A 15,766-nucleotide genomic window follows, 5' to 3' on the forward strand; every position below is an offset into this window, starting at 1 on the left:
CTGGCATGTAATAGCCTAAGTTCTGCAAATTACTTAAAGAGCGTTAATACACGCTGAACCTCAATGTATGTTTTCTATTTTTGTTTTGTTTCTCAAATACTGCCCAAAAACATTATTTCACAAAAAATAATGGAAGGAAAACATGGAGATGTGTTAAACTCCAGGTGGTTTGTGCTGTGTATTAGTGCTTCTCTCACCAAACTGTGCAGTGATGACCCATTATTATCACTCAACTTCACTTTTCTACCAAAAATTGCCCACAGATGTTTTTCTTTATTTGGAAAAGACTAAGTCAGGGCCCAAAATAATAAGATCATGAAAAGATGAATAGCACGAAGAGCACTATAAAAATTTAAAGATGGGAAAATTTGTACAACACACAAAATAATCTAGTCAGCAAGAACAATAGCCAGAACCATAGAGTTTGAACTCTTAGTCCTAATTCTAAGACTCATCCTATAGCTCCTAATTTAGAATGCAGCTATGCTCCAGAAGCTCCTTGTTCAAATTTTTGGAGTTTAGAACCCAGAACAAATTTTTGCAAAGAAACTGTTAAAAATGGTTCCCAGGTTAGCTAGGAAAAGCACTTCAAATAACAGCATGTGAATATGGAAAGACAGGGGAAAGGTTGTTGTAAATTTAAACACTGCCTAAGAATTGATTTTCTTAAAGAACTTCTCTTAGATGTTGGTGTTTAAGGGAAAGCAAAATTATGAGCAAGAATAAGGAAGTAGTTCAAGAATTCAAGATCTATGCCAAAGGGCTTAAGAAACTTTCAAGGACTTGAAAAGTTAATGATGTGCAATAAACATATTTTACTTTTACAATCGGGGGAAAAAATACTTTCTAAAAAGGCAATTTAAAAACCCTCATTCTTCATCAGGTCTAATTTTACTTCAGAATTTATGGATTTCCAAAAAAAAGAAAAAAGGCAGAAGAGTTAACATGCAAGCACAAAATGGTGGTTGGTCACACAGGATGTCACCTATCAGAAATGTACAACTTCATCCTCTTCTGGGTGACTAAAATTTCAAAGTAGAACTATCTTCAAGAATTTGCCACTACCTCTCCATGCTCACCTCTAATGAATATAAAAAACTCCTCACTCAACACACTCTTAAGACTTAGTATCTACTTCCCCTCCCCTTCTCCCTACCTAGTAAGCTTTCAGTGAATTAGAACAGGAAGAAGAATCTTTTGTTTATCCTTAGCATTTCAATAGAGATGATCTAAGTCCCTATCTTACAACTTAGAAATAAAAAGGTTCAGTACTTTTTAATGATTAATCAATGCAGTTTCCATTTAGAACAGCCTATGCAAAAGGTTTACTTCATTGTGATACTGTTGTAAATTAGTCATCACCTGTAATCAGACCAGTGGTAACTTGGGTTTACTGTCATTTTAAAATTTCACTGCTAATGTAATTCAGTCTCCACAGACAGAAAGAATTTTCTATCTGGAGTTAGAAGACTTGATCACGCACATAGAAACTACTGTATGATTTCTTAAGTCTCAATTTCTTCATGTGTAAAGGAAACAATATCAACTACTTCACTACTGTTCATTCCATAAATATTTACTGAATATTCATTAAGTGCCAGGCACTACTCTGGATGCTAAAGATAAAATGATGAAGCCTCTGTTCTCATGGAGCTTACATTCCAGAGAAGGAAAACAAACACTAACCAAGAAAAAAAAATTATAGGAGTTAACAATAAAATCCATGAAATAACAAAACAAGACCATTGTGACAGTGACTAACAGTGAGGTCTACTTGAGATGGGATGTTAAGGAAAGGCTTCTCTGAGCAGTGATGCCTTAATGAAAACCTGTATAACAAGAATGAATCAGCTGTGCTACAGACCTGGGGTACTATTAGTCCAAGAAGCCAGAAAATACATGCAAAGACCCTGAGGCAGGAACAAGTTTGAGGTGTTCTAAGAAGAGGAAAAAAAGCTAGACTGGTTAGAGTGATGAGCAAAAGGAATACTGTAGAAAGGTAAGTAAAGGCAGATTACAAAGTACCCCTAACTCATAGTAAAGAGTTTGGATTTTTTCCTAAAGTCACTAGAGAATTTAAGCAGGGGAGAAACATGATTTTTTTCCCCTTTTTTTCAAAGATCACTTGGGCTGCTGATAGAAAATAAATTTTAGAGAGTAAAAATAGAAGCAAAGAGAACACTTACAAGGTTTTTGTAACACCAAGTTAGACATGATGGTGGTTTATAACCTATAGTGGTAGCAAGGAAAAATGGGAGAGGTTGTAAGGCTTAACAATGCATTATATTTGACAATATTAGAAAATACCTAGAACAATGATTAATATAGTAGTAGCTTGTGGCAGACTGTATTTTCCAAAAATGGTCTAACAATATTTCCCATCCCACAAGCTCTTCTAGGAATATGCCACTCCTTCACTAAGTGGAGTCTTTTCTCTGTGGGTGGGTCTTTGTAAACTGCCTTAACTAAGTAGACTGAGTACTACCCCGCTAAGGAGAACTGTGAGAGATAATACAGATTACTATACCATCTCTTCCAGCATCACAAACAGCATAAGAATAGTAATCTTGCAAAGCCAGATGACTGAGATCTCACTAAGTTAAATTATATAGAAAACTTTTATTAAAATGCTATTAGGTTGTAGAATATCATGTATAAAATGACTCCACTTGTACAAAATATACATAAATGTGTATTTAAGTATAAAGAGTTGTTAGGAAAGCTTTACTCCAAAACACAGATATTAGGATTTCAGGTAAGGACTTTCCTTCCTTCTACTTTATATACTTTTCACTGTTGTTTCCATTTTTTAAAATTAAGAGCATGTTGTCGGGGGAGGGTATAGCTTATTGGTAGAGTGCATGCCTAGCATGCATGAGGTCCTGGGTTCAATCCCCAGTGCCTCCATTGAAATAAATAAATAAACCTAATTACCTCCCCCTTCAAAAAAAATTTTTTTTAAAGAGTATGTTGTCATCTCTTCAAGAATTGTTTTAAAACTTTAAAGAGTAATCAAAGTCAAATTCTGCAGAGACTATGCTATTAAAATTAAAAGTAAAAAGCATCCATTAAGTTTTGAAACAAAGCTATCATCAGAGACCTGTTCTAGGATTTTCAGTGAACTCTGGAGGTAAAAAAAGATTGCTGTAGAGGAAAAACAAGATGGATGAATAGAGACAGACAATGTACAAGACTCTTTCAATAGGTTCACCTATCTTAAAGAGAGGTTAGGATAGTATTTCCTGGGAGACACAGAATTAGCAGAGATATTTTTCACCTGGGGGAGATATAACCATGTTAATTTGTTAATGAAAAAGTCAAGAACGCAGAATGGCCAAAAAAATCCTGAAAAAGAACAAAGCTGAGGGCCTTACACTTCCCAATTTCAAAACTTACTATAAAGCTACAGTAACTGAAATAGTGTGACACTGGCATAAGGACAGACACAAAGATCAATGGAACAGAATTGAGAGTCCAGAAATAAACCCTCAGTTTATGGTCAATTGATTTTCAACAAGGGTGCCAAGACAATTCAACAAAGAAAAAATTGTGTGTTCAATATATGGTGCTAGAATAACTGGTTATGCACATGAAAAAGAATAATAAAATAAAGAATATAAAATTTTAAAAAACACTGTGACCTTTAGCTCACATCATGTACACAAATTAATTCCTAATGGATCAAAGACCTAAATGTAAGAGCTAAAACTATATAACCCTTAAAAGGAAACACAGGTATAAAACTCTGTGACCTTAGATTAAGAAATGGTTTTTCAGGTACACCACCAAAACCACAAGCAACAAAACAAAAAGATAAATTAGACATAATCAAATTAACATTTTTGTGTTTCAAAGGACACCGTCAAAGAAAGTAAAAAGACAAACCACAGAAAGGGAAAAATTTTTACAAATCATGTATTGCATAAGGGACTTGTATCTAGAATATGTTAAAAATTCCTACAACTCAACAACAAAAAAGACAAATAATTCAATTTAAAAATGGGCAAAGGATCCAAATAGATATTTCTCCAAAGATTTACAAATAGCCATTAAGGACATGAAAAGATGCTCAACATCAACAGTCACCAGGGAAACACAAATCAAAGCCATAATAAGGTACTACTTCACATCCACCAGGATGGCTATAATCAAAAGGACAGATAATAACAAATGTTGGCAAGGATATAGAGAAATTGGAGCCCCTATACCCGTTGTGGGAATGTAAAATGGTGCAGCTGCTTTGGAAAATAGTCTCGCAGTTCCTCAAAAAGTTAAATAAAGAGTTACCATATGATCCAGCAATTCTACTCCTAGATATATATCCAAGAAAATTGAAAACATATGTCCACACCAAAACTTATGTACACAAATGTTTATAGGAGCATTAGTCATAATAGCCAAAAAGTGGAAACAACTGAAATGTCCATCAACTGATGAATAAATAAAATGTGGAATATGCATACAACAAACTATGCAGCAATAAAAAGCATCGATATGTGCTACAACATCGATGAACCCTTGAAAACATTATGTTAAATGAAAGAATCTATATTAGAATTAAAGAAAACTTTTATAATATGATTCTATTTATATGAAGTGTCCAAAAGAGGCAAATCTATAGAGACTGAAAGTAGATTCGCGGTTGCCTAGGGCTAGGGGTGAAATACTAGGGAGTGATTGTTAATGGAAACAGGGTTTCTTTTAGGTGTAATGAAAATTTTCTAAAACTGATTATGGACAAGGTTACACAGTTCTGTGAATACACTAAAAAAAAAAAAACCCATTGAGTTGTATACTTCAAATAGATGGTATGCAAATTATATCTCAATAAAACCATTATACAAAAACAAAAAGCAACAGGCAACCCAAAAATTTACTAAAATTTTCCATATGAAATTATTACAACTAAGACATTTAGTTGTTATATTGCAAAATAAATATTTTTAAACAACAAATGTCTGTACATAGAAAGGAAGCAGTTGAAGACACAGGGGAAGAGAGAGAGGAAAGAAAGCAGACAAAGGAGAAAATCTGTAGACTGAGATCCTTGAAAAATTTGTGAGCAGATGGAATCCAGAACACTCAAAGATTACCTCTTCCACTATGAGGGGGAAGGATGCAGGGAAGGACAGGCAGGAAAGTAGGTATACCAACAGGTGGGGGTACAAGGAGTTGAGAGTATGCCCATCAAATAGACACTATTGTTTCGGGAAGCATGGCATCTTCTATGAGTGATGGAGGAAAGAGGAGGGTTGCGTGACTATAGAGAAAGCTGCCAGAGTAACAAAGCAAATATTCACCCAATATTTTATATACCCATCTGTACCATAACAATAATGCTAAAATAAAATAAAAGAAATTAAATAAGTGGACAATCTCAGCATGAAGGCTTAATGTGAACTAAACTCCCAGAAACAAAATATCAACTTTCACAATAATCTTAATATTATCATGTGAATGGGAAAAAATTAGTTATGAATACCTCAGAACACTTTCCTTGAATGTGATTCCACTTTTATGATTCCACGTATCATGTAAACTTAACTTTGGGGAAAAAAAGTAAAATTTTTTTTAAGGAAGTTTAAACTAGTCTAAGAAGATTATGCTTTACAATAAAGTAAACAAGAAGGTGAACAATTGGGCTGTACATTTGTTTTTCTCTATAAGAAGTAAGAGAAATTAAATCCTCAGTCTAAATCACTCGAGCATTGTTCTACCTGGTTTTTATTGGGAATATGTAACCAGTTGAATAGCTAGTCCTATGACAACTGCCACATATATGGGCATATTTAAGAACAGTTCTACTTTCTGTCCTTCTACAAATTATTACCATCAACAAAACTGCCTGCAACAGAAGCAAGAACTAACTGCTTGTCTGATATAGCACAGTAGAGAAAAAAACCCACACAGTTCTTCAGGCTCTGGATGATTAAACAAAAGCCACTGTTATTAATATAAGCTCAATCAGGTTATACATAAACCATGGAAACATACATATTTGCTTTTAGTATATTCTGCAAAACTTACAAGGCCATGTAAACAATTCCAAAACAGCCTTCTGCATCTCATCTCTAAGCCTAGTTTGAAGGACCTTGGACATTCCATTCACTATGAGACACCGTGCCACATTGTAGGACTTGAAGATTGTAATGCTCAGTACTGCCATCAAGGAGTTTACAAGCTTGCTGTACAGAAAAATAATGTACTAGAGTTATGATCAGAGTTAATTATAAGAGATGCAAAATGATTCAATGCCCAGAAGAGTTATATGAGCAAGGCTCAAGAGCACTAGAACAGGGAAAAATCAAGGCTGACTAGAGTATTCAAGGAAAGCAAAAGATAAAAAGTTTCCACATACTTCTTCCCATTGGTACTACTTAACCCTCTTAGGAGGTTTCTTTATTTTCTTTTCAGGGCATTTAGATTAGATACAAATTTTCTTCTGTTCCTTTTACAATTCTAAAGCTACTTTATTAGATTTGCACTATATGTATCATGTAAACTTAAAAAACACATTTGATAAACTCAAGAACTGTTTGTTTAGACTCACAGACAAAGAAAACAAACTTACGGTTACCAGAGGGGAAGGGGGTGGGAAGGGATAAATTGGGAGTTTGAGATTTGCAGATACTGACTGGTATATATAAAATAGATAAACAAGTTTATACGTATAGCACAGGGAACTATATTCAGTATCTTGTAGTAGCTTACAGTGAAAAAGAATATGAAAACGAATATATGTATGTTCATGTATGACTGAAGCATTGTGCTGTACACCAGAAATTGACACAACATTGTAAATTGACTATACTTCAATTAAAAAAAAAGTTAAAAAAGAAAAAAAGAACAGTTTATTTAGAAAAGTATAAATTCACTTTTAATTGTTTGATGGGCCTGGTGTTGATGTCTTTCTAGGAGTATCTGAGACTACCTCTTTTATGTCTTGGCAAAAGAAATACATAAACACTTCAAAAACCTAAAATCTAAGAATTAGGTGGCAGATTTTTAAAAGTCACCTTCTAGACTTTGCTGAGGACTGTCAGATAACAGTTAAACCTGTTTAGGCTACCAGTGGATTTGAAAGGCTATGAGTCTCCTCCAGTCAGCACATAATAGCAAAGAACACGTTATTTCTTTAATGATTCCTTTTACAAAGAATACCTTGAGTGGCCCTGATCATTTACTAGTTCACTGTTTCTTTCTCTCCAAAATATTATATTATAAAAATAATACAAATCAAGAAAGAGTGTTAAATAATTATGGGTAATGATTAAACAAATCATATTTTATAATCTCAACTAGTTCCTCATACAACCTGATTAATCTTTAACACGTCCCTAGTTATTCCTTTCTCCAGTTCCCATGGCTACTGACCTAGATCTTTACTACATCCCTTAAATCCTGACTCTACCCTCATTTTTAACATGGATCCTGCTTCCCACCCCTACAATATTTAAGCATATTCCTACCTTAGAAACCCCTTCCTCTCAAATCCATATTCCTCTCTGCCTCATTCACAATGAAACATCTTGAGTAATCTACACTCATTCTCTTTACTTCTTACCTCCTATTTACTCTTCAAACCATTCTACTCTGACTCCCACACCCACTACTCCATAGAAACTTCTGTTAGGGCACTAATGATGTCTAAATTGATCAATCCAATGGATATTTTTATGATTTCATCTATTCAGTCCTCTCACCAGTATTCAAGTCAATTCACTATTCCTGCCTTGATTTGATTGCCTCATTCTTCTGGTTCTTCTCTGATATCTCTGACTGTCCCTTTTTACTCTCTTGTACAAGCTTTTTTCTCTACCAGTCCCTTAATATGATCGTGATGGCTTAAAATCTCTCCACAAATTCCTTGACACGCCTTTCAAAAGGTAAAGCCTAATTTTCCTTCCCAGTCCTAAAATTCCCACCCCCATGAGAATGAACTGAACTTAATGATTCATTTCTAATGAACAGAATAAGGCAGAAGTTATGCTCTCAGCCTAGATCATAAAAGGCACTTGGGTTGCTCTCACTTGGATCACTCCTCCTGGATGAAGCCAGATGCCCTGTCACGATGACATTCATTAGCTCAGTGGAGAGACTAGCTGGTGAGGAACTGAGGCCACCTTCCAACAGCCAGCAAGAAGCTATGGCTTCCCGCCAACAGCTGTGAGAGTGAGTCATCTTGGAGGCAAATCCTCCAGCTTCAGTCAAGCCTTTCGGATGACTGCTACCCTAGCCAATGTCTTCATTGCAACTTCATGAGAGACCTTGAGCCCGAACCACCCAGTTAAGTCACTCCCAAAGTTCTGAGTCACAGAAACTATGTGATAATAAATTTTGTTGATAAAAAAATTTGTTGTTTTAAGTGGCTAAATCTGTGCGTAGTTTGTTACAAAGCAATAGATATCTAATCCAATGGTGTTTCTCAGTGTTCTATCCAAAGCTCTTTATTATTTCCAATCACTCTCAACTCTCCACATGTGTGAAGCTAATATTTATCTGTAACACAGATTCCTAAGTTCCAGACTATATGATACCTTTACATCAATTTCGACCAGCACTAAAACAACCTCTTTCTTCCTCCAACCTATTCTTACCTCACTTATCATCATTCATCCAGGAAAACTAAAAACCTGGATTTTATCACATTCTTCCTTTTCATTCATTGAACGTGATTTCATTCACATCCAATCACTAAAATCCTGTCAATATGACCTCATTATTTCTCTCTAACAATAGTTTCTATGAAACCGTCCCTAAGCTGAAATGGCACAAAGGAAAGAAGCAATTACCTTAGGACACATCTTGCACAAAATGAACTGATAAAGCACAGATGCTCAAAGACACAGTTCAAAGCTTTCTTGATTTGTATTATTTTTATAATATAATATTTTGGAGAGAAAGAAATAGTGAACTAGTAAATGATCAGGGCCACTCAAGGTATTCTTTGTAAAAGGAATCATTAAAGAAATCATTACGGCAACTTGATGCTGAGATGCTGTGCAGTTTCCAGGGAAGGAGCTTATCAGTGCCACCCCTGCTATTGGGGTGCACCCTGCCTTTATAACAGGTCGCTGCAAAACAAACTCTGAATGCTATTCTCACTTTTTGCCTATTTCCCATAAAAGCAAAAGTCCTCTTTGGATATCTTTCGGTTAGCAGAAACAGGTACTAATGTAGGCCTTTCCTAAAAGTGAAGTGGGGCAAAGTAAACTACCAAAAAGTGGGAGATATCTATAACATGTTTCACATATAAAGTGTTCTTGCCCAAAGGGGGAAAAAAAAGCTGAATTTGGTTAAGCTTCTAGCTCTAATTATCAGTTTATAAAAAAATGCAGAGGAACATACTTAAACATAACACAAGAATATTATCAGCAAAATCCAGAATGTGGAAAATCTACAGAACAAATGATCTACTTTCCTTAACAAATGAATGGCAAAGGAAAAAAGAGGGAAGGAAGACCTACAGAATAAAAAAGACACAGTTTTATATATGGATTGTATTTGGAATACTGACTCAAATAAACCAACTGGTGAGGGAGAGCTGTTTGAGAAAAATCAAGGAAACTGAACACTGACTGGATATTTGACAATAGTAATAAATAATAATAATGATTATTACTTAGTTGTAATAACAGTATTGTGATAACATTTTTTAAAAAGAGACACCTTAACTTTTAGTAATACATACTGAAATACTCACAAATGAAATGATAAGGGGTCTGGCATCTGCTTTAAAGTCATCCAATGGGTTAGAAAGGAGCTCATGGGAGTATTAATAAAACAAGGTTGATAATTTATACAAGGTGGATGACAGGAATTCATTTTACTATCCTCTTTTGCATATGTTTGAAAGAAATTTTCTATAATAAAAGTTTTTTCTACAACAAAAATTGCTTACAACACTTGAATAACTTTCCACTGCTCTAGGGGTAAGTTCAAATTCCTTAGCATGGTTGAAGAAAGCTTTTCATTATCTGGCCCCTGCTTCTCTCTCCAGCCCATCTCAGTATTTGTCCACCTGACAGCCCAAACTCCAGGCCTAACAAGCTCTTATTCCTATGTCCTCCAAAAATATTTATTCCCTCTCTCTCAAGCAGTTTTCTCTCTCTGCTCACATGGCCAATCTCTCTTCATCATTCAGGTATCATCAGCAAGCCTGCTTCTTCTAGGAAACTTTTTCTGACCCTCCACTTCAGAACCCACCTTTGTAACCCACCTCCCCAAATCTTATGCTTCCCCCATCACAGCTCTTACTTGATGTACACCCCTCCCCACTGCCCAGTAGATTTTAGGTATCATGTGAGCATGGACTATTTCCATCTTATTTACCATTTTAACCACCACCTTCCTACCATAGTGTCTGGCACATAGTAGGTACTCAATAAACATTTGATAACTTTACAAAAGGCATGACCTCTACCAACTTTCTAATTTTCCAACTCCTAACATATCTGTATCTCCCTCAATTTTCTTTCCTTTGTGATCATGATTCAATAAATGGTTGGCTGTTCAGTATTTCCAAATTTATATCATTAGCCTTCGCTGGTCATCTCATCTAATAAAAATTCAGCTAACAAATTCTGTGCCATAATCTAACAGATCTTCATCTCTAGGCCTGATCTATGGCTCCAAATACCTTCTGGACTCAATCTCCTGTTATCTCCCTACAAACCTTTTCACTAAAGCTGCTCAGAAATTCTCAATATCTTTTTAACGCATCTTATGTTCTCAAGTTTCCCAATTTGTGCGTATTTGCTATTGCCTGAATTGCCCTCTTCTCTTCTACCTTTAAGTCTCAGCTCAAATGTCTCTGTAGCCTTTTTGAGGCAATGTCCCTACAAACCTTTTCACTAAAGCTGCTCAGAAATTCTCAATATCTTTTTAACGCATCTTATGTTCTCAAGTTTCCCAATTTGTGCGTATTTGCTATTGCCTGAATTGCCCTCTTCTCTTCTACCTTTAAGTCTCAGCTCAAATGTCTCTGTAGCCTTTTTGAGGCAATGTTCCCTTATTTCTATTGTAGAATTTACCATCCTGTTTTGAAATTATGTTTAGGTGTCTGCTGTGCTAGATGGTGAGTTCCTAGATGGAAGAAACTCTCTCTCTCCTTCATGCTCATATCTCTAGCATATATATAGTAAAGTGCCTATTAAAAAGTTGGTCCCAAATAAACTACATTATATTGTTTCTAATAATTAAGAGGCTGAGCTTGAGCTGAAAAGGCTGCCTGAATCTACTTCTCTAAAGAAGGTAAACAGTTTCTCTGTTTTGTATTGGCCAGAATAATATACTAAACATTTTCAAAAACTGAAAATTTACATATTACGAAAATAAAAGAAATGTAAAATAAAAAGATCATCCATTCCCAGAGGACAGGTTTGGGTCTGGGCCCAGACTCAGAGGAGAAAATCCAGGCTGAGGTGGGGTACTATTCAGTTCAGAGCAATTCCAGTGATCCTATCCAACCCTGAGATATTCCAATATCAATTCCTGGCACGGGCTGACTCTAAAAGGCCAAACTAGTTTAGTTCAGAATTTTCATAGCCACCCTAGAATAGACCTCCAACCAAAGAGCCAGACCAGAGCCCAAGTCATCTTGGAAACAAGGAATAAATAGAGTGATTGTTATTTACTGCTCTGCTTAAAATGCTGTGCAACTAATGCAGATATTCTTCCTGGAAGATGTAGTTCCAAGTTATCAGCCACATGCAAACCATTAAGATGTACCTTCAAATCCTTCCAAATCCTAATGTACTCAAACAATATCCAAGTGCACGGAATTCACTGCCAACATTCAATGTGCCTCCTACTTTCTCTTTAAGTGAGTACCTACTCTTTTCCCATCTTTACTGGACCTCCTCTAATTTCGGATTGGGTATCATTTTATTTTACAATATTTCTCTGCTGTTTCTCTGCAAGCAAACACTTTAACACCAAAGAACAAGGGAAAAAAACTTCTACATATCCATTAGTGAGAAATATGATACTTCCTTCTGCTGGCAAGCATCATGTTTTATAGTCTAATCTCAGAAGGGAGGATAAGTAATGGGGAGTGGGGGAGAAGTATATTTTAAAAAACTATATTTAGCCAGTAAGACAAGGAGAGATTTGTCAAGATATTCAGAAACTAAAGGGGCAAGAAGGCAGGAAAAAGGATATGCTAAAAGAAGAAAAACAGCAAAGAAGGATGATTCTGTCTGGGCTAGAAGTTCCCAAGAACCCTAGTTTTGGGCCTCTCCAGAGTGGCCCTAGGTTCAGACCCACACAAATTTGGGGTTTGTGGAGTAATTTCATTCTGTGGTGCCACTCACTGCAGTTACTCTACTTTGACTATTATGGACCGGGTCCACAGGATTTGGGTTGGGTTTCAGTAGAAGTAATAATCAGAAATCACTTCTACTGAAACACAACATTACTCTTCATTTATCTGAACTATGGGATTTCATAATTCCAGACTTTTCAGGATATAATGTTCATTGCCTCTCTTTCATGGCTACCTAAAGATAATTTTGAACAATGTACTTAAATCTCATTCAGGTTTGGTCTTTTTTTCCCCTTTAAAAATTATGTAAAGGAAGTTGATGTTGAAAGTTATACTTTTTACTCCTGCAGGCTTGTCTTTAGTAACGCAAAGATTGCACTCTTCTCCTTCCTCTAGTGAAAATGAAGGGTAATGGAAAAAGTCAGAAAGCCAGATATTTGGAATCCTGATAAAACTGCTTACTGCTAGCTCTACAATCTTGAGCAAATTACTTAAAAGCCTGGAGCCTCAGATTCCAAAACTGTAAAATGGGGATAATGAATACCTTACTTTGCAGAGTTACTGTAAGTAAAAGGTTAAAGATTCATATCTGAAGAGAAACCAGAGTATGAGTTATTGTAAGTAAAATGAATTAAGGGAGCCACTAGACTAGAATATAAGCTCCAAAGAAAAGGAATGGTGACTATCTTGATCTCTGTTAATTCTTGCTCGCATGCACATGCACATGCACATGCACGTGCACACACACCCACACACACCTAGCCTAAAGCAATAATAACTAACATATGGTGGGCGCTCAATAAATTTTGTTTAAATGAACGAAAAAGTACTAGTGTCCCCATTCCTCTCACTAACCTTTCTTCCATAATCATAATTTTTTCCTGCGGTCCTCTATTATTTTCTAAAGCCTCCAGGACATTCTATTTTGTCCTTTTAAGAGCTTCCTCCCTCTCACTGGCTATTATTAACCATTCAGAGACAGTACCTTTGTTAAGTAATTTCTCTAATTCCACCCACCTTCCATTTTTAATGTGATGGGAGTGGAGGGAATAATCTGAACCTAAGATTCATAGCAATTCATGGACCTGCCCACGGCCACCGATTCATGTTTAATGACACTGAAGCCCTAAACTCAGCCCTCCCCAGAATATAACTTTCAGGAGACATCGCACTATCCAGTCTTGCTTCGCTAACAAGAGACTCCTGCGTAGAAATCCTCGGCTCTCAAAAGTTAAGGCGTGGGTTACGCTCGCCTCCCGCTGAGTGGAGGCGTGCGTCCCGCGAAAGAGACGCTCAACTTGGGCAGACGGGAGGGACTCCAGAATCCTTCGTGTTGCGCAATGGCCAGTCATTTCAGGACCTGGCCAAGCTCGTCTGACCACACTGCTCGAAAAAAGCCGCGCTCTTCAAGCCCTGGAGGGAAGCTAAGGGGCGCGGCCGTCTACAGGGCCTGGAAGGACAGTATCAAGTCCCTGACAACGTGAGGAAATCGCACGGACCGCGAGACCGGACCCTTTAAGCCACGATTATAACCATCCTTACCCACCTACAACCGCGCCCGAACCCCTCCACCAACAAATACCGGACCCTAAGAAAGAAACACGGCTCGCCCCCAGACCATTAAACACAAAGCCGATGCCTGCTTATTGGCTGCGCTAGCATCTTCTTCACCCCTATTGGCTATCCGGTGCGTAAAACCCTCCCCCACAAGGGGACCCTCTCGTACGGCGGCACCCCCAGCCTAGCAACCTCAACCTAGCTACCAAAAAGCCCGGTCCCCACCTGCACCCAGGGATTACGACCCCCGAGGTGCTCGGAGCTTGGCCCCCGAGGACTTACAGTGTAGTAGGAGAGCAGCCCTGCGTTGTAGTCTAGCACGAACCAACGGTACTGCCAGCCTTTCATTACGTTAGTCCATTTACTCAGCGGCCCTTCCATAATGGACGCCATCTTGGGAGCCGCCAGTGACAACAAACGGCTTGACGTCACTCGCCTATAAGGCTTTCAGCATGGGGGCGTGGCCGCCGCGGTCAGGGGCGGGCCCGGGGCGGGGCCATCCCGACGGACTCTCCTACCCACGCCCCCAGCTCTCAAACTCAAAAACACTTTGGCAGCGGGCGGTGTATAAGACTCCGTGCCTGGGATGTGAGGAGTTCAAGCACGAATACTGCTATTAATATTATTTATTAACATAAATAATTTTACTACCCATGATAATACCTTACATGTCCAAGAGATCTCACATGATATTCATTTATACATTAGTTTCACAAATCCATTCACTTAATAACTGTTTGCTGTTTTGAGCTAGATGTATGCTCTTTTACGCTTTGGATGTTCAGCAGAGACTGCTGAACTGCTATTCAGGAGAATAGGCCATAAAATAAATAATAAATTATACAGTATATAAAAAGTTGCTAAGTGTTACGGAGAAAAAGCAGGGAATGAGGCAGAGAGTAGGGGCTGCAATTTTTAAGTACCAAATAGGGAAGGTCTGAATGAGAAGATAGCTTTTGGGCAAAGACCTAAAGAAAGTGAAGGAAGGAGTCTGGGGGAAGGAATAGCAAGTGCAAAGACCATGAGTCTGGCATACTGAAGGAACAGCAAGGAGTTCATTGTGAGCATACAGTGAGCAAGGGAGAAAGTAGCAGGAGACAAGGTCAGATAAGTAAGGGCAGATCACTTAGGGCCTGTAAGGACAATGGAAGTATTGTCCCACTATACTGAGGCGCTGTTTGAGGTCCTGGGAATGCAGCAGTGAAGGAGACAGGCTCCTTGCTTTCTAAGAGCTTAAATTCTGTGACAGAAGGCAAATACTAAACAAGTAAACAAGAAAAATATCTAAAAGTGATAAATGCCTTGCAGAGAATTTAAGTAAGTCTGTGTAACAGGACACCAAAGGGTATCTACTTTTATCAGGTGGTCAGAGTGGGGCCCCTCAGGAAATGACTTTTTTAAATTGAGGTGTGAAGGATAAGAAAGAGGTAGACATGCAAATAACAAGAGGAAGAGCGAAAAAAGGAACTAAGAAGTGAGGCATTAGCTACAAGTGGTTGTGAGGCCAAAGGAGAGTTTTTGTCTTTTAATTTTTAACTTTTTGGACTTAAAAGTATTTTGTTTATTCAGGTACTGTGCTGTGAAGCCCTCCTCTTTTGCTGATAACAGAAGCTCTAGGGAAAAGAATATCACTGAGGGAGCTAAACAGAACCGACTTCCTAGCAAGTCAAATTGGGTGAAGATCTAGAGTAAGATTAAATTGATTATACTTGATCTGCTCGATGTCTTTTTTTTTCTCAGTTCTATTGAGATAATTGACATATAACATTCTATAAGCTTAAGGTATAAAACATAATGATTTGAAATATGTGTATATTGTGAAATGATTACCATACTATGTTTAGTTAACATCAATCACCACCACCATTATTTTTTTTTCTTGTAATGAGAGCTTTTAAGACCTACTCTCTCAACAACTTGCAGATATACACGACAGTATGATTA

General features: G+C 37.3%; 1 protein-coding gene across 5 annotated transcripts in view; it reads right to left on the bottom strand.

The window, feature by feature from the left end:
* Positions 1-14,253, bottom strand: part of OSBPL9 (oxysterol binding protein like 9) — a 123,360-nt gene extending 109,107 nt beyond the window's left edge. For all 5 annotated transcript variants that reach the window (XM_010951808.3, XM_010951807.2, XM_010951806.2 and 2 more), the window contains exon 1: positions 14,105-14,253. In XM_010951808.3, coding sequence (XP_010950110.1) covers positions 14,105-14,215 — 111 coding nt within the window. In that variant the 5' untranslated portion in view covers positions 14,216-14,253. The remainder of the gene's footprint in view (positions 1-14,104) is intronic.
* Between the last annotated feature and the right edge of the window lie 1,513 nt (positions 14,254-15,766).

This window comes from Camelus bactrianus, chromosome 13 (assembly GCF_048773025.1).
Source record: "Camelus bactrianus isolate YW-2024 breed Bactrian camel chromosome 13, ASM4877302v1, whole genome shotgun sequence".
NCBI classification, from domain to species: Eukaryota; Metazoa; Chordata; class Mammalia; order Artiodactyla; family Camelidae; genus Camelus; species Camelus bactrianus.